This window comes from Vitis vinifera, chromosome 6, assembly GCF_030704535.1.
Source record: "Vitis vinifera cultivar Pinot Noir 40024 chromosome 6, ASM3070453v1".
NCBI classification, from domain to species: Eukaryota; Viridiplantae; Streptophyta; class Magnoliopsida; order Vitales; family Vitaceae; genus Vitis; species Vitis vinifera.
The window spans coordinates 3466246-3486258 of record NC_081810.1 but is presented as its reverse complement, the minus strand read 5'-3'; the positions used below and the strand labels follow the sequence as shown (position 1 = coordinate 3486258).

General features: G+C 37.7%; 2 protein-coding genes across 7 annotated transcripts in view; both read right to left on the bottom strand.

Annotated features, from left to right (window-relative positions):
• Nucleotides 1-2779: 2779 nt before the first annotated feature.
• Nucleotides 2780-8989, bottom strand: LOC104879571 (GATA transcription factor 8). Of its 3 annotated transcripts, XM_010652873.3 has the most exons (5): nt 8782-8989; nt 7655-7909; nt 4703-5871; nt 4537-4573; nt 2780-4436 (listed from the first exon to the last, which is right to left on the bottom strand). In XM_010652873.3, the coding sequence occupies exons 2-3, from the start codon at nt 7883-7885 to the stop codon at nt 4708-4710; spliced, it is 1395 nt and encodes a 464-aa protein (XP_010651175.1). In that variant the 5' UTR covers nt 7886-7909; nt 8782-8989; the 3' UTR covers nt 2780-4436; nt 4537-4573; nt 4703-4707. The 3 variants fall into 3 exon arrangements, with proteins under 3 accessions (XP_010651175.1, XP_059593402.1, XP_010651174.1); XM_059737419.1 differs by lacking the exon at nt 2780-4436 and having other exon boundaries at nt 4460-4573; XM_010652872.3 differs by lacking the exon at nt 2780-4436 and having other exon boundaries at nt 4460-5871.
• A 2191-nt stretch (nt 8990-11180) lies between these two features.
• The window catches only part of LOC100255229 (protein-tyrosine sulfotransferase), a 40546-nt gene continuing 31713 nt past the window's right edge, over nt 11181-20013 (bottom strand). For all 4 annotated transcript variants that reach the window (XM_002285180.5, XM_010652875.3, XM_010652876.3 and 1 more), the window contains exons 12-13: nt 12325-12459; nt 11181-11705 (exon numbers count right to left, since the gene is read on the bottom strand). In XM_002285180.5, the coding sequence (XP_002285216.1) occupies nt 11562-11705; nt 12325-12459 (279 nt within the window). In that variant the 3' untranslated portion in view covers nt 11181-11561. The remainder of the gene's footprint in view (nt 11706-12324; nt 12460-20013) is intronic.

Below are 20013 nucleotides of genomic sequence, written 5' to 3'. Positions count from 1 at the left end.
GCATTATTATCACATTGAGAAATTTTTTACGTTTTTACTAAAGGTGTCTAATGGCTTAGCGCCAATACCCTTGCACCCATGGATTCCTATGACATATGAAATGATATGCCATATTGAAGATAAGGTAACAAGCAAGAGAGCTTACAAGACTATGTAACATCTTAGTGCAAGGGGATAAGTGTTATAAGTACTAGTGGTTGCTTGGTTGCAACTTGAGGGTGATAGCACATGAGCATGCACAGTGCACACACATGACACCACATAAGTAGTTTGTCTCAACAAAAATTCAAGTGTAGGATTTCATTAGGTTTAGGATTTTTTTTAGATGTAGGTTGGACATAGCATTAATCCTACAATGTTTAGATTCGTGAAATCTTGACTAGAAATGTTTGAAAAAGACATAAAGTTTGGAGAATGTTAAGAGACGAATAAAAAGGTATGCTAACAAAGGAAGAGGGTCGTTAGAATTTCAAGTAGGTGACAACATTGGTATATATTTGAATGAAAGTTAACAGCAAGAAAGTACTGAAGGACTTGATCTCTAAGTATGATTGTCCCTTTGAAGTAATAAAAAAAGATTAATGTGACTATATATAGGTTAAAACTTTTGAATGGACTGAAAATTCCTCATTCTTTTCATGTGGAGCCCTTTCATGAAAATCAAGATCCTACCAAGGTGTAGCAAAAGCATGTTGCTCCAACTATCCAAAAGCATGTTGAGCAAGAGGTTTATGAGATCTTGGATCATCAAACTCTGAGTACAAGTAAAAGAATAGAAGAATGGATTACTTAGGTGGTGTTTTTTTTTTTTGGCTTTTTACTGAAAGCAATTTGTTTTCAGAATTTAGGTTGTTTGTTTTTTTACTTTTTCATGACTTATGATAAACTTTTTACTAAATAGAAAAAAATAATATATTAGTTTTTTTTTACTTTTTAATACTTAATAGAAATAAAATACTACAAAAACAAATAACCTAATATTTAACACTATTAAATATTAAAGTTCTATTTAGAATTAAGTAAAAAAACAAACACCACCTTCGTCTATTAGAAAGGGACTCTTGAAAGTGAAACTAACTTAGAGAGGGATACAATCTTATGGCAATTTGAAGAGGCATCACAAAAGTATTTACAAGTCAAGTCAATAAGGGTGCTAGTTGTGTTTGATAGGGATAGTTTGTCAATACCTTGACTATGTTGATGCAAAACCAAGGTCTCATGTTGCGCACCTTGGACTTATGAGTGCCTATGGCGTGCTGACATGCCATATTGAATACAAAATAATAAACGAGGATGCTTGTGAGGCTAAGTAGCATATCAATGCAAGGGGATGAGTATTATGGGTTTTAAGTCATGGCTTGGTGGTGAGTTGAGAGTGGTATTATGTCAGCATGCACATGTAAGACAAGACATGTGTGGCTTGAGTAGGCAAAAATTCAAGTGTGAGTTTTCGTTTGGTTAAGATTTTTCTTCAAAAGATATGCCTTGAGAAGATTTTTCAAGTTGAATATATTTCTATTTTCTATTATTAAAGAAAATTAATTATATCTATGGAAACACCTATGATATCTCTCCTATTTATCAAAGTGACGTATACTTAAAAAGCTCCTTAAGGGATTGAAGATTATTGACTTTCTCTAAGAGTAGTGGTAAAATGTGGGCGACAACAACTATGCCACTTTGAAGGTACAACATGGAGCATTGCACATAAACAAGGTGTGATGATAAACCTTAATAGTACGTATAGGTTGGTTCAACAACATGAGTGTAGTGCAACACATGGGCGTAATGCTACATGAGCTATGCATGCCTCAGAATGAAGGAATTAGCAAGTTGACATGCATAGGCTAGCAAAGCAACAAATGTAGACCATGGGCCAAGAAGAAAACTTGGTACACACAAGCAATATTATAGTAAGAATGTGGGCAAGTGAAGGCTTGGCACATATGGGGCTACTTGTACATACATCAATGGGTTGAGTAGCATACATGGGCTTAACATGCTTGGTATAGCAATTAGCATTGGTGAAAGACAAAACAAATGTTTATTAGATTACAAAAATATGATACATGGAAGTGTAAGGATGTGACACCTTGGCATTAAGGGAAGCCTAATCAAGGGTTGTTGGCACATTAAGGAGTTGATAATTCTCATGGAGTATTGTAAGGCATCAAACATGAGGCACATGGTGAGCAAAGATGTTTGTTAAACACAGAACACTGAGTTAAGCAAATCTTTGAAATAATAGGGTCGATAGCATTCAATAGTGCAACATATCCCTACATACAAAACACAAGTTAAGCAAATCTTTGTAATAATGGGGTAGATGGCATTCAATAGTGCAACAAATCCTAGAAAGATGAAATTCCTTAGTGTAAGCTATTGAGAATTGTATAAGTGGCACGATAAGAAGCAAACTTAATTAATTTGCTTACTAGATCCATAAATAAATATGATTAAAATTAATTAGAAAGTTCTTTATTTTTAAATTATTTAATTTTATATAAAAGAGTTAAAAAAAAGTGAAAATTTTTGAAATAATTTATTGATTTTATTTTTTTTATTTTATTTTTACTTTTGTTCATATAAAAATTTGAAAATAGATCTAAAATTAATCTCATGGGTAATTAATTCTAATTTCATAAAAAAAAAAAACGTAAATGGGTAAATCATATGAAATCAATTCAACAAATAAAATTAAGGATAGGTAAAAGTCAAAATCAAAATAAAGTAGAAGGCGAAGTATGAAACTTGCAAAGCAACAAGTACGAAAACTCCAAATCAGAAGACCCATTTAGGCGGTTGTAATGAAAAGGGTGGAATTTGGTTGGTGTAAATTTCTTTGCCCAACCCTTTTTTCACAAACAATTGAGAGCCTATAAGTGCAAACCAAAACAGATCAAATCACGAATACCATACCATAAACCGTCACACCCGTCTCTTCACTTTTTAGTTCCATCTCCTTTTTGTTTTTGTTTTGCTTACCAGGCAATAAGCCCTCGCCTCCCACATCGGCGATTTAATCGGGCTTAACCATGGAGGCATGGACCATGGTTTGGGTCCCTACCCAAAAAGGGCGACAGCCCAACTGACGCCACTGTCACTGACGCCGATATCTTCCCTCCAGACCGCCCACGCTAACATGCGCCCCCGGTGCTCACTCATCCCCCTTGACAGCTAAGGGACAACCCAACAGTTGGAGGCCGAAGTGGTTGACCGCTGGGTGGCTGAGGAGTGTGATGTACCACGTGTTGGAGCAGCAGTGGCTTGATCTGGGTTCATTAACAAGCCCCATCATTAAAGGGGTGGGGTTGGGCTGATCAAGCGAGCGATGCGACGTTTCACTGCGTGTTGGGCCCCACTTCATGGAATCTCTGTCGTTTTGTCTTCCAATGCAGTGGGGGGGTCCACCCCCTCCAGAAGGTGGACCAGCCACATGACACGTGTACGCCTGGGATCGCAGGTGGATGTGCACGCCAACTGAACAATAAATTCCTGGGACCATATGACAGGTGAGAAGTATAACAGAGAAATGTCATGTTCATGTCTTTAACCTTTTCTTGGTCGATCCTCCAAATTTTATACATCAACTGATTTTTCATACACAAATCAAACTATGTTTGATCCGTATAAATAAAAGGTTGTATCATGTGTGGTACTAGAAAAAGTATTTCGACAATCAACGTGAACACATGGAATGCACATTCGGACCTTGTCGGAATTATTACGTTACAAATTATGATTATTATTATTATTATTATTATAATATTGGAAATCTATGAATGGTGAACAATGGCAAATTTTTAATGAAAATAATTTCTACGGACAAAATTAAGAATGAGAAGAATGTGAATGAATGAATCATTCAAAGTCAAATAATGAGCTCCAAGGCGTGGCCTGGTGGGGTGGCACCTTTAAATGGAGTCAATAGACAGCTCGAGTGTTGGGGTGAACTGTGGAGTGGAGATTGGGGGTTATGGGACCAGGTCAGAGAAACATATGTACAGATGTCCTCATCGACAAGTCAGCTTTCCATCCAATTAATTAATGACACCTGGACCCCCTCTCCATCAATGAAGGTTGCCCTCCACTCGGATTCCTCGTGCTTCGGTCGCATTTTGGGCCTGTGCTTTCGGTTTCCACGGCTGGAAGATGGTATTGGGCTTCTGTCTAATAATTCAGTCCCAGGCCCTGCAAGAGCACGTTGGTGACACCCGCACGGCACACCCTTGAGGGATGCTAGAGCAAAGTGTTGAGAAATTCTTAATTTACTCACTACTTAATCAATGATTTAAAAACCGAACTAACTGGCCCGGACGATTGGACCAATTCAACTCCCGGATCGGACCCTGGTCTGATTCGGTTCACCAGTTCACCTTCTGAATGGGAGAATGGCTATACCGGCAGTGAAAATGGGGTGACTAGCAGTTGAACAGCTGAACCCATCAAAGCAACAGGAGAAGGTAAATGCGAACTCTCATAAACTAAATATACCATTTAAACATTACTAATCCTAAGCCAAATTCAAATACCTACCTTTAATGTTTTCTCTACTCTTCTTTTTTGCCTTTCCCTGTTACCAAACACAAGGTCATCAAGAGTTCCAACCCTCGTATGTACATAAAACAAGTTCACCCCAAATGAAAAAAAAAAAAAGACTTACAGAAAACAGGAGCTCACCACCAGGAAAATGGTCTCTCACCTTGTTCATGGAATGAGTTGTGAGGGGTGGGACATTGCCGTATCTGTTGCAGCCAAAGAAAGCTGTTGTTGGGTAGCCTGGTTTCTCATCTCTAAGACTTTCTTGTGGGAGTTTGAGTGCAAAGATGCAACAAAGGTAGGACTGGCAGCAGGATGGTACTCTGGGAAGAGACGGCCAGACTTGTATCGAATCCCACATGCGTTGCAGAGGCTCTTGGGTCCCCATGGTCCTTGCCTCCATAAAGGGGTCTGTGCTGCCTCACAATGCATGCATTTTCTAACAGTAACTGGCTGCTGGAAGGAACATTTTTTGTGGGAGTTTGAGTGTAATGATGCAACAAAGGTAGGAGTTGTGGCCATAGCAGCCTCCTGCCCACCATTACTTCTCATCTTAATCACCTTCCTGTGGGGTGAGGGCAAAGTTGCAACAGGGATGGGACTAACTGCCGTAGAAGCCTCCATGTCAGCTTCAGTAACTTTCTCATCGGGCTTTGAATCTGAAGTTGCAAGGAAGGTAGCCCCCACCTGGATGCCTTTGTTTCTTATCTCCACAACCTCACTGCAAGAGTCCCCAGCCTGACCGGCTTTGTTGCTCATCTTTATAACCTTGTCGCGGGAGTTGGTGTGCAGAGGTGTAGTAAGAAAGGTTGGACTTGCTCCAACAGCAGCCTCTTGACCAGCTTTGTGTCTCATCTCGGTAACTTTTCTGCGGGAGTTTGTGTGCAAAGATGGAACAAAAGTAGGGCTGGATGCAGGACGGTACTCTGGAAAGAGGCTGCCACGCTTGTAGCAAACTCCACATGCATTGCAAAGAGTCTTGGGCCCATTTGGTCCTTCCCTCCATTGTGGGGTCCTTGTTACATTACAGTGCATGCATCTCCCAATTGTAATCGGCTGCTGCCACCACTGTTTCTTTACCCCCATAGCGCCTGATAGCAGTGATAGCTTCTTTCTCTTTTTCTTCTTCTGCTTTCCTTTCATGAAGTTGGGATAGCCTTCTGAAGCTTCAATGGTTTGGGCAAATGGTTCAGAGGCAGATTTTCCGGATTCAGAGGTTGTAGAGTTTTGCAGCAGCAGTGATTCTTTGTCATCAGAAGAATCCCCATGGAGGGAAATATTTCCACTACAAGTATCTATGACGATTGGCTCTGTCCGAGGAGCTTCATCAGACTGAAGACATCAAAGGACAAACCAAACTAAAAAATCGGACGAGAGGAAAGAAAATATGCCACATTAGTCCAAAGAAACATTTAGCTAAAGAATTAGAATCATATTTTGTTCATTGGAGGAAAATATTCATCCTGTTCCTGTTTATGGCAAATTGAAGGTTGTTTTGCCCTTAATGTTCTAAATTTCTCATCTTCCCAAGAGACATGTTCTCAAATGAATCTTTTCCATATCCTTTAATTTCTACATAAAGGTTGTGAATTTGAATTTGTATTTTCTTGTATATATGTCTTAAGCTTTCAGTAGATTTATGGACTATACAACCTGGTCCACACTAAATCCAGTTTAAAATTTCTTCTTTTTCCATCTCTTACAGCAAAAATACAAAAAGACTTAAGAGTGCTTTTGGTAATATTTCTATTTGAAGTGCTTTTAATTGAAGCATATTCTCTAGAAGAGTTTTTGGGAGAAATACTTATCAAATGCTCATTGGTTCTCCAAAAACGCTTTCTATGCTAAATGTGTTTTCTAAAAGCACCACCAAAGGTACTTTTTTGGGACAAAGAAAGAGTTCACTTATCCCACATCCCCTGTCTACTTGAAGAAAGGATGTTATCCTTGACATCCCATGGTTTATACAAGATTAAAAAGAATTATGCATAGCTAATATGACAGAAATTCCCTCACAACGATATAAAATGGCTCACTAGAGCTAAATAAGAGATCAGCATGTGATTAGTCAGTATATTTATGTAACTAAGAAAGGAAACACCATCACAATGTGATCTATATTTTTATGTTTATTGTTCGTGATAACAGAGAAAAATTGGAGAAACTATCAACCTTACTAATTAGAGTCAATCTTAAACAAACCCTTGACTTTAATGTAGCAAAGTGATATGATTTTTTAGCCCCAAAACTACCCAGAGCAGCTGACACCACTTGTATGTCAGTCTACACATTGGTTGAACTAGAGTACCTTTAGAGTATCACACAGTGAATGTATTTCTCAAAGTAAACTACTCACCTTCATCGTTTTCTATATGCAAGTAAATGACAGGTTTTTCCTTGGCTTTCAACCCTCTCCAAACTACAGTTTCATAGGGAGCTTCCTTATGGCTGAGACTTATGAGAGAAGATGCCAAGCTCTCACATTTATAACAGAGAGGAAACCAACCCACTAGAGACTCTGGGTTCATGTCACAGATGAAAAATATAAATTCTTGGTGAAGACATAATAAGAGTCAAATGTGCACTCAGTTCTGTCCACCATGATCGTAGTAACTCTAACGAAGAGGAAATTTTTTAATAAGAAGTTCAAAATCATCCAATTTATGTCATTTCTTAAAATGGTTATAGAGTATATACTTCGAATTCAATTTTGAGCATATGGGCCCATTCTCCCTTCATCTTCTTTCAGTTCCACAGAAGGGGGAATAGTTATTAGTTTGGGCCTTTCATCTTCTTTCAGTTCCACAGAAGGGGGAATAGTTATTAGTTTGGGCCCTTCATCTTCTTTCAGTTCCACAGAAGGGGAAATAGGTATTAGTTCATGTACTAGTTCATCAAGTTCCACAGTGTTCTAGATGTCATTTTAAAGGTGTATTTCAGCTTCTCCTTCAGAAATATTCAATAGGAAGCAATTTTACTTCTAATAAAATACCGGTATGTCAAGTTACCCTACCTTTATTTACACAAAGCACAGGTTAAATGGGTCAAAACAATCCCATAGCCAATAGGTGCTCATGAACAAAAGAGTATGCAATCAAACATCAAGGAAACTCACTGGAATTGTTCGAAGGTTTGAAGTGTCATTGCAAGAATTGCCCGAGAAAGGACAGGGAAGGGCCAATAAATCATTCAAAGGTGATGATTCACGTTGCAGCTCCTCTACCTCTCCACCAATGTCCACATCTTCCATGGGGAAATCAAAAATATCAATGATGCCATCAAACATATCATCTGAGCTATGGTCATTGCCATTGCCATTCTCATCAAAAAGCCCAGAGTCAATCATATTGAACTTCTGCAACACATAATACTAAAATGCAAAGGAAGAAATAATCAAATTTAGAAAAAGAATTCAACCCCTCGTATATGCAATTCATGCACAGAACTTAAAAGGAATACTGAAAACCTTCTCTGAATAAAAGATTATCATATAGAATGGTTTGCTATATAATCATAATATTATTTACATCCATTCAAATTCTACAGAGCCCAAAACGCATAAAGCTTTTGGAACATACTAAATAAAGGACTCTCCAAATGCAGAGATATTTTTTATCCGTTAATTTTGCCTATTGCTTAGTGGGAATATGGTGATGACAAAAAGGTAAAATGACGTCATTTGTGTTTCAGAGAATCAATAACGTCATCCATTTTGACTGAAAACCCGCCTTTGGTTGCCGAGAAAAAGAACGGAAAGGGAAAGAAAACCAAAATTTTGAAAAACTTTCATTCTTTGGAACCCCAAAAATCAAAGCTGCGAGACTTTCTTTCTTTCCTCGGAATTGAAATAACTCAAAAGGGTAACATTTGTCCCAATTTTACCGTCAACCAAAATTTGTAGAGTTCGTTTGGTCGCTGAGAAAATGCCGAAAAAGAAAACATTATCAACATGAGGAACCTTATCTTTTGCGTCCTGTGGGAGCCCAAAAAAAACCAAAATCTCCAGTTATCTAGAATTAATAATATCATTAAACTTAGCTGAATTTTTTTCCATTTCTGCTAACCAATAAACGCCCCCCCAAAAAAAAAAAAAAAACCTTCCTCTTCTTCCCCTCTTTTTTCCATTATCTCAGAAACCAAATGGAGAGTAAAAGAAATGCAAGCAATGTGTTGAAGAAGAAAAGAATTTAACAGAAAAAATATATATATACAGTAAAAGAGAAGAAGTGAGTTTGTCCGAACCTCTGATAAACCCTAAAACCCCAGTTCAGAATCCGAAGCTTGAGGGTAATGTTTGGCTGAAGAAGAGGCTGGGTGTTGCTTGGGTGAGACGAAAACGCGGCTGAGTAACCATGGCCAGTAGCTTTTGAAAGCCACTCATACTTTGGAATTATTCATCATAACGTTTGTTTGCCTTAAAATGCTAAACCCTGTGTAATACACAGACATTGGTTTCAAATGACAAATTTAAATACTTTCTTTTTAAATTTCCGGATAATAATTTATTTCCATTAATTCCTTTTATTTACTTTAAATATTTTATCATATTTATTTTTTTACAATAATAAAGAAATTTTGGACCCCAGTCAATTTAATTTTATTTGGGTTCACACTATTGATCTTAACAACCCCACCAAACAAATAAATATCATATGGTCGTACTTTTAGATAGTTTATATAATAAAATATTTAAATATAGGAATTTAATAATAAATTAAAAATAGTAATAATAACTATTCAATCATCATTTATGGTGTAAATAAACGATAATTGATAATGCAAATGGTATTGGTCTAGAAAACGAGAGCCTTTCACTAACTATACCTTATTGGTTGATCGAGATTAAATTTCAATCTTTGTCATGAATTAGCTCACCCCATCGACTTGTTATTAATTTAGGCTTTTTTGATTAATTTTATCATTGACTTATGAAATATTTTAAATTAGTAAAGTGTAATGTGTCATGCATAAAAAGGATATCCCTAACTTTTAGTTGATATCAATCAAACCGATTGGATCATGGATTGGACTTTGATTCAATTTACATTTTGAATCATCTTATTTTATTAGTTAAAAGGAAAGAATAGAAGAATTAACGCACAACAAGCCTCATGAAGGAAAAATATAACCATATTTATGACTTGACCTAAAAAAACATAAAAATAATATATGTAAGATAATAATTCTTATTATAATAAAATGATATATATATATATATATATAAAAGTGTTGAAATATTGTATTTTTTTTAACATATAAATTTATATTTGTAGTATTTAATAAAACTAAAAGTATTAAAATATTATTTATATTTTATCTTTGTCCTTATCATAACTTAATCTAGTAAATGTTAAAACATAAAAAAGTGAATCATCTTTCACTTCTTTTAATTACTTATATGTTATATATTTTAGTTTTTTTTTTTAATTAATTTTAATCTTATCATAATATAAATTATACATTTATGATGATTACATCCTAACAATGAATGGTCTAACAACTTTTGACTGAGATTAAATTTCCGTTGGTCTCAAAACTCATTATTAAAAGAGAGACATAAAGGGGCTTCCACAAATTAAATTTATGAAAGTGTGAAATATGATATGGGGCCACCTGATAACTTTTAGGTTTAATTTGTACAAACAAATACCATTCTCTTCGTCTCTTGAGTAATTTTTAGACAACACGAGAGAAATATGTTCCTTGCAAAAGCCCATTTGTTTGTTATTTGCTAAGTGTCATTACTCAAAGGCACTTCAGACTGTTCATGTTTTGTCAAACATAATAATCTTTTCAAATCTGGTCTCCAGATTTCCAATAAGTTGGGTGATCTTATAAAAAATTAATTAACTAAACACCCACCGGTTTCTTTTATTTTTATTTTTATTTTTTTAATATTTATATTTCTATGTTTTGTATTTCCCTTCATTTGAGATTTGGGTATAATGTGTTTTTACCCGCTAGTGAGAAATAAATGGAGTGTAAAGGTTCTCTACATTCCTCTCATGGCTGTCATTCCTTCAACGCCAGAGTACTAATTTTTTCAATTTGCATTCTAGTTGAGCCTGGACAGATATGTGGGGGGTGGGGTGTTTATAACCCATGAATCTTCTATGATCAAACCCTTAAGACTTTATATGGAGATCAAAACCTAGCAACAATCAGTACCTATCATCAGTGGTAGGATTCGAACTTAGGTGACCAACTAGACTACCCTGACGGATAGAACAGAACATGTCTATTAGAATTGAGGAGAAACATACTTTGGAGAACATATATATTCAGGGTGATCATCAAAGCCATATATAGAATAGGCACACATTTAAAACGGCTGTCTGCAAAATTGTAAAGCTTTTAAAGTTCATAAAATGAATAATCAGTTAATAATACTAATGATAATAATTTCATTTCGACCTATAATTGGGTTAATAACAACCTCAATGTTCTTTTGAGAGGAATACCGCGTACCTCTGAGATGGGAAGTCAACATTAAAGACTGTACTGAGAAGACTTGGAATCTTAGCTCTCCAGGGCAGATTTCACTTCATAAAATAACTATATTCAGGTGGAGTAATGTTCCAAGACAAAATGGGAAAACCATAATAAAAACCATTTCACAACCACCTTAGGAGAGCTAGAGAGAACAGGAAATATCATATCTTTACATATTTGGAATGTGGCCAATTCATTGTGTAAAGCTTTCAGGAACTAAAAACTGGTTCACAGTGTCTAAATCTGACTAAATCTTACAAACCGCCATTATCAATCCAATCCCAAAATAGCATCAAATTTACAAACAAGAATAAAAAAAAATACAGGATATTGTTAAAAATTGACCATATTACCTTCCCCTCATCATAAATAGTCATTTATACCAAAAATAGTCCATGATTAGTTTAAATATAAGAGTAATGAGCAACTGACTGACCATGAATAAGCACAAAAATGATCCTTACTTTCCATTGCTTCTTCCCCGCAACCTTTTCTGTCCATATCCCACAAACATATAATGGGATGGTATTTCATATTTTAAGTTTTGATGTTCTTCTCTTTGCGTTTACAATTAGAAAGATGAGCAAAAGAAGACAGACCAGGGAAATGGCTAACGAAACAACTTTCCAAAGAGGGTTGTCATAAGCAATGTCGAATATGCTCTCCTGCATGTCCTGCAATTTAATTATATATTAAAACAATCATCCACTGCCTGAATCAAGGGAGAAAAAACATCTCTACTGCCTGGAACCAGAGAAGTTAAAGAAGAACCATGAGTGAAAATGACAAGCTTAAATAATGAGTTAAGCCATTCTGTTGTGGATGATATTATTATTATTATTTTTTATAACCAAGGAACCTTCCATGACCAAGCCCTTAGGACTCTCTATGGAGACCCAAACCTCAGGATGCTGACCGCTCCACAACAACCAGCACCTGGTAAATTTAGGGTATTATACAGAACATCTAAAAGCACATTCCAAACTGCCAAGGCCCAGGGGAAGGGTTTTCATATTTTTGAAATTTCCACCTCCCCTTCCCCATTTTTCTAAAACTCTCACCTGCTCAGGTTCGGTTTCAGAAACATCAACCAGACCTCAATGTAGCTTGGGCCTCAACAAATGTGTTATTATAATACAATCCTCAATAAAACCAACCCATGCTCAACTACAAAAATAAGGGGGTTTGAAAATGAGGTTTGATTGGAGCTTGAGGGGTTGACAAGTAGCCTCCAAGCCAGCCAATCCAAATTGTAAGCCTAGGAGATTAAGTTTTAGAATGATGGGGGCTTACTGTAGTATCCAACTTCCGCATGAAGTGTTTGTGTTGCTTCGCAAAAATGCTCTGAGCATACTTATAGAGCTCTACATCAAGACTGTTGAGTGATATTATCTGCTGGAGAACCATTTGGGGAACCTGAAGACGTGTCTGCAAAAATTCAAGAAGTCAGTCATGGGAAAGTGGGCAATGCATTTTATCCAAGCCAAAAAAACAAAAAGAAAGAAAGAATAAGCTGAAAGGCAGACCAATAAGAACCCTCAATAAAAAGGCGTACAGATTAGTCCAAAATTCCAAAATAACCACACCCTTCTGCTTCCCCTCTGTAGAATTCATTTACCAAGTGAAACCAGCATTTTTTTTTTAAACCTAGACATAAATTGAAGCATTTAACAACCTAGCAAGTGAAGGCATAACCATATATACCTTATTTTTAAATCAGTTAATATAAATTAAAAGTGTATATATATATATATATATATATATATATATAAACAAATACAAACACACACATATAGTTGCAATTTAGAAATGGGTATCATGACAAAGGTTCAAGCATTGGCCAAGTCATATCCGCCTCTGCAAGGTCCGCAAAGAGCTCAATATCCAACACATGTTCTTGTACTAACTCCGTGGTACATTGGTAAAACTCGTTTAACTTGGACAAGTTCATGACACACCTCAGTTGTGTCAGCCAGTTCACCAAAACTAGCCCGAATAAACTTGGATCCATCACTTCAAATCCATGAAATAATACGAATCTTCTTTGTTGTTGTTAGATTGAACTTTAGCAGTGACTGCTAGCACCATGACTGGCTGAGGCATTGCAGCATCAGATTCCAGCGGTGGTAGTCCTCTTCTTCAATCTTCAGTACTTCTTGCCAATTGTTGTCAATGTTGTTAGTCCAAGGGTTCTCCTAAATACGTTTTGAGATAACAAAACATGGTTAGGTGAACTAACGTGTTTAAAGTTTCAGGTTTTATTGAGAGAAAAAAAACACTCAAGATCACCTAAAAGAGGTTCAAAGGACACGAAGACATGGATCATTGAAAACAAGTACTGTCTAGGAATTTGAGTAAGATGAATCCTTTGGGTGCATTTAGGATTAAATCATTTTTCATGCATTAATTCATATTTAGTTTTTCACAAAGATGACCTTAAACACTTTGAAATTGAATAAGATTTTTACATTGAAACCTTGGGCTAATTTCATTCAAAATTGACTTAGAAAGGTTTATAAATGAATTTCCTAAGTGTTGGGAAGATTTGGACAGGAAAAAAGGGATTTTTTGGTTGGTTTTGGCCCAACCAGTCAAGCCCCCCAGAACAACCAGTGGAGGATTGGTCAACTCTCCAAAAAATCTTCTCTCTTTTCCAAAACCTTGGTGATGTTGGCAAAGGCTCTGCCTTTCCCGATTGATTGTCGATTGAAGCTTAAAACCTGCAATGAATTAAATGTCCAACAGCTACTCAACCAGTTGAACCAGAGTTCAACTAATCGAGGCCAACTCCAATAAAATAGGGTGTCCGAGGTTGGTTTCCTATAAATTGAGAGTTCCTATACATTTATTGAGAGAACATGTATATTACCTTGTTTACCTACTCATTTCTTTCTTTCAAAGCTCTCAAACCCAAGTGCATTTACTCCTTCACTTGCAAATCCATTTAGATTATCCCATTGAATTCATTCTAACTTTCATTTGCATTGAGTCATATTTGTGCTAGGTTGAGAGTTGTTAAAAGCCCATTATGCTTGAAAGGTGGAGTGTTTTTAAGCTTCAAGTCGGTATTGAACTTGAAGGGAATTGTAGTATCCATTAAAGCCATTGAATCCAAGTGTACAAGTTTGGATGCTTGGTTTGAAGCCTTAGCTAGTGAAGCCCTCATTTGGAAAGGAGATTGAGGAGAGTGGACATAAGTAGGTTTGCCAAACCACTATAAAAGAGTTTGCATCCATCTTCCCTCCTCTATTTACTTATATTTCTTTAATTGTTGCTTAATTTTAATTATTTTTTAAAAAGCATTAATCACCCAATCATACAAACACCACCCCCCCCCCCCAATTTGGAAAGGAGATTGAGGAGAGTGGACATAAGTAGGTGTTAGATAGTGTACAATTATTTCAGTTATTTACTTTTCCTTTTTTTCCTTATTGTATTGTGGGTCCCACTAGCATGTATATATATACCCAAATCCAATATGTATTATTAATAGTTTTTAATAACAAAAATTAAGGATTCTCCCTTTTCTCTCTTTTCACATGGTATTAAAGCCTAGGGAGAAAAAAAAAAACCTAATTATTTTCAGTTTATCCGTGTTTCATTTCGGTCACCTTCCCCATCTCCTAAAGCTTTCTGGTCAACCATATCGCCATCAGAAAACCCTCACCGCCGGCGACTTTTCCGGCGAAGTCCTTTTCCAACACCGGCCATGCCATCAGGTGCGCAAGGAGAAGATCTTCAAGTTTTGTCAAAGCACCGGAGGGAGAATCTCAGTCACGCGCCAACCATGCGCGTTTCTTCTCTAGCAGCCTGAACCTCAACTATCCGGTGCGTGAGGGCACATGGAGCACTTCCCGGCAATGCGCTTCCACCTCCAGCCTCACTTGACGCCGTCTAGCCACTCTCCATCTGTGCATGTGCCATCCGAGCCCTACAAGTGCATTTTTTGGGGTTTTTGTCTCCGCCAGCCCTCTAAACAACCTTTCCAGCGACCTCCAGTGACTTCCTCTCCACCCCAAGCCCTACACGTGTCTTAGGAAGTGTTCTTCTACCCTTCCAATAGTGCCACATTTGTTTTTCTTTACTATTTGGTCTCTCACAGCCGCGGATCCTCGGTTTTTCTTCTTTCAGCCGCGATCTGAAGCCGTATTAGGGCTCTCTTCGATCCAAACATATTTCGTTCTCCAGATAAGTAGATATGGCTATTAAAAGTTCCATTTTTTCCTCTATTATATCTGGATCTCCTATGATTACTTCGGAGCAATTGGTTGGCAGGGAAAATTATTTGTCCTGGTCTGCCTCTGTGGAGCTTTGGTTTATGGGTCAAGGTTATGAGGATCACCTTGTTACGCAGGAGGCGGATATCCCTGAGGTTGACAGAGTACAATGGAGGAAGATAAATGCATAGTTATGTAGTGTGTTATGACAATCAGTTGATCCTAAGATTCTGCTTCATCTTCAGGCCTACAAAACATGCTTTAAATTTTGGAATCAGGCGAAAGGGCTATACATAAATGATATCCAACGCCTTTATAAGGTGGTTTCTTCTATTGTCAATATCAGACAACAAGACATGGATTTATCTACTTATATTGGCCAAATTGCCTCTCTTAAGGAGGAATTCTTGAATGTGATGCCTCTTACTACTGATGTTGGGATCAACAAACACAGATTGACAAGTTCTTCATGGTTCTTACGCTTATTGGCTTCCGTCCAGATCTTGAGACCGTCCGCGATCAAATTCTTGGCAATTCCTCTGTTCCATCCTTGGATGATGTGTTTGCTCGCCTCCTCCGTATCTCCTCCACTCAGACTTTGCCATCTGATAACACTTCAGATTTTTCTGTGTTAGTTTCTCAAACTAACTCTCGAGGAGGACGCAGTGTCAACCGAGGTAGAGGCCAACGTCCTCATTGCACCTATTGCAATAAGCTTGGCCACACTCGTGATCGGTGTTATCAGTTACATGGGCGGCCTCCCTACACTGCCCACATGGCCCAGTCATCTAATCCTCAACCGCCTCATCCTCCGAGCTCCTCCACATCTCAAGGTATTTCTCTCACTGACAATGAGTATGATGACTATCTCCGCTATCAGGTCACCAAGTCAGCTTCTGTTACTTCTGTTGCCCAGACTGGTAATGCTTCTGCTTGTCTTACCCACACATCTTCTCTTGGACCTTGGATTCTAGATTTTGGCGCTTCCGATCACATATCTGATAATAAGGATTTTTTCTTTTCTATTACTACTACCTTTGTCTTACCTACTATTACCTTAGCTAATGGTTCTCAAACTATGGCTAAAGGCATTGGTTTGGCACATCCTCTCCCTTCTCTACCTCTCACTTCTGTCCTTTATACTCCCGAGTATTCCTTTAACCTTATCTCCATCAGCAAAATCACTCGTACTCTTAACTGCTCTATTACTTTTTCTGATAAATTTGAAACCTTGCAGGACCAGAGTACGGGGAAGACGATTGGCATAGTACGTGAGTCTCAAGGCTTCTATCTCCTCACCTTACCTTCAACTCCTGCAGTTTGCATTTCCACTGATGCTCCCCTCCTCATCCATGGTCACCTGGGCCACCCTAGTCTATCCAAGTTCCAGAAAATGGTCCCTCATTTTTCATCTTTGTCGTCGCTTGCGTGTGAGTCCTATCAGCTTGGGAAACATACTCGTGTCTCGTTCCCAAAGCGTTTAAATAATCAGGCAAAGTCTCCTTTTGAACTTGTCCACATCCATGTTTGGGGTCCTTGTCGGACCGCATCTACTTAAGGATTTCAGTATTTTGTCACTTTCATTGATGATTATTCTCGATGTACTTGGTTATTTTTAATGAAAAACCGAGCTGAGTTATTCTCTATTTTCCAGAAATTTTATGCTGAAATCCAAATCCAATTCAATATTTCTATTTATGTGTTACGCAGTGACAATACCAGGGAATATTTTTCTGCACCATTTACTTCATTTATGTCCCAACATGGGATCCTTCATCAGTTTTCTTGTGCTTATACTCCTCAACAAAATGGGGTAGCCGAACGTAAGAATCGACATCTTGTTGAGACAGCTCGTACTCTCCTTCTCCATAGTAATGTTCCTTTTCGTTTTTGGGGGGATGTTGTTCTTAAAGCATGTTATTTGATTAATCGTATGCCCTCATTTGTATTACACGATCGGATTCCTCGTTCCTTTCTTTTCCCTGATCAACCACTTTATTTCCTTCCTCCTCGTGTTTTTGGTTGTACTTGCTTTGTTCATATTCTCACTCCTGGACAGGACAAACTTTCTGGTAGAGCCACCAAATGCATCTTCTTGGGATACTCTAGACTTCACAAGGGTTATCGTTGTTATTCCTTTGAGACTCATCGCTACTTTTTCTCCACTGATGTCACCTTCTTTGAGGACTCACCATACTTCTCCATCTTTGAGTCTCTTCCTGTTTCTGAAGTCTTACCCCTTCCCATTATCACCCCACCTGATACAGTGCCTTCTCGCCCACTTCAGGTTTATCATCGTCGTCATCGTGTTGTTGTTCCTCCTTCTTTGGCCGAGGTACCTGCTGACTCACTTTCTATCCCTTCGGCTTCTCCTGCCCCAACTCTGCCTCCTTTTGCTGACTTACCCATTGCTCTTCAGAAAGGTAATCGATCTACTCGTAATCCTCATCCCATTTACAATTTTTTGAGTTACCATCGATTATCTTCACCCTATTCTGCATTTGTTTATGCTATATCTTTTGTTTCTCTTCCCAAGAGCACCCCTGAGGCTCTTTCCCATCCAGGCTGGTGACAGGCAATGGTAGATGAAATGACTGCTTTACACTCCAATGGCACTTGGGATCTTGTTGTTTTACCCTCTGGTAAATCTACAGTTGGTTGTCGTTGACTCTACACAGTTAAGGTTGGCCCTGATGGTCAGGTTGATCGCCTTAAGGCCCGGTTAGTTGCTAAAGGCTATACTCAAGTTTATGGTTTTGATTATGGTGACACACTTTCTCTCTTGTTGCCAAGATAGCTTCTATTCGTCTATTGCTCTCCATGGCTGTTATGCGTTCTTGGCCTCTTTATCAGTTAGATATTAAAAATGTTTTCCTTCATGGGGATCTTGCTGAGGAAGTTTATATGGAGCAACCACCTAGTTTTGTTGCTCAAGGGGAGTCTAGTTTAGTGTGCAGGTTACGCCGTTCTCTATATGGCTTGAAACAATCTCCTTGAGCATGGTTTAGCTGTTTTAGTTCTGTTGTTCAGGCGTTTGGCATGTTTCGCAATACAGTAGACCATTCCGTTTTCTATCATCATAACTCTTCGGGGCAGTGTATTTATCTGGTAGTTTATGTGGACGACATTGTCATTACAGACAGTGATCAGAATGGTATTCAGAAACTAAAGCAACACCTTTTCACCCACTTTCAGACTAAAGATTTGGGGAAACTGAAGTATTTCTTAGGGATTGAGATAGTTCAATCAGATTCCGATGTGGTTCTTTCTCAAAGGAAGTATGCTTTAGACATCTTGGAAGAAACCGGTATGTTAGACTATAAACTGGTAGACACTCCTATGGATCCAAATGTCAAACTTATACCAGGACAGGGGGAGCCTTTAGGAGATCCTGGGAAATATTGGCGACTTGTAGGCAAACTAAACTATCTCACCATTACTCGTCCAGACATTTCTTTTCCTAAAAGTGTTGTTAGTCAATTCCTACAGTCATCATGTGATAGCCATTGGGATGCTGTAATCCGCATTCTTCGATATATCAAAAGCACACCAGGTCAAGGTGTGTTGTACGAGAACAGAGGTCATACCCAAGTTGTTGGGTTACACAGATATAGATTGGGCTGGCTCACCCATAGATAGACGTTCCACTTCCGGGTATCGTGTTTTTATTGGAGACAACCTAATATCCTGGAAGAGTAAGAAACAAGATGTAGTGGTCAGATCTAGTGCTGAAGTCGAGTATCAAGCTATGGCTCTGGCAACATGTGAACTCATATGGCTGAAACATCTTCTTCGGGAGTTGAGATTTGGAAATGATGAACAGATGAAGTTCATCTGTGACAACCAAGCCGTTTTGCATATTGCATCAAATCCAGTCTTCCATGAAAGGACCAAACACATTGAAGTTGGCTGTCACTTCATTAGAGAGAAGATCGCATCAAGATGTGTGGCGACTAGTTTTGTCAATTCAAATGATCAACTAGCAGATATTTTTACTAAATTTCTCAGAGGTCCTAGAATTAAATACATTTGTAACAAGCTTGGTGCATATAACATATATGCTCCAGCTTGAGGGGGAGTGTTAGATAGTGTACAGTTATTTCAGTTATCTACTTTTCCTTTTTTTCCTTATTGTATTGTGGGTCCCACTAGCATGTATATATATACCCAAATCCAATGTGTATTATTAATAGTTTTTAATAACAAAAATTAGAGACTCTCCCTTTTCTCTCTTTTCACAGTAGGTTTGCTCTTCCCTCTTCTATTTACTTATATTTCTTTAATTGTTGCTTAATTTTAATTATTTTTTAAAAAGCATTAATCACCCAAATGTCGAAGTAACGAAAATTTGTCTTTCTTCGTTGGCAGCAAACCTCTACCTTTGCATATTTTACTTTGGTTTGGAATTTAGGATTTACAAAAGTGAGAAATTGAGAATGGATTTAGGAAAGTTAACTTTTTATCATTAATAAATGATATATTTCTAATATGTTTATTAATGTATTCCTTTTATGAAATCAACTAAACACATTAAAGAATGACGTATTCCTAATATGCTTATTATTGTATTCCTAATCAGGGATGTAAAAAAAGCTTGATGACCTGAAACCCGATTAAACCCATTCAAAAAAACTCAACCCTAAGCCCAAAAAAGCCTGAACATAAAGCCGCTCGAAATTTCATGGGTCAGGCTTGGACCGAGGATTTTTTTTATGTTGGCCTAACCCGTCAATCTAGCTCGAGAGCCCAAACTAGGCTTAGCCCA

Bases quoted from the DNA above. Each gene is read 5' to 3' on its own strand.
- LOC104879571 (XM_010652873.3), bottom strand. From the start codon at position 7,885: ATGATTGACTCTGGGCTTTTTGATGAGAATGGCAATGGCAATGACCAT. The intron at 5,872-7,654 runs GTGAGTTTCCTT...TGATGTCTTCAG, and splicing joins CAAACCTTCGAACAATTCCA to TCTGATGAAGCTCCTCGGAC.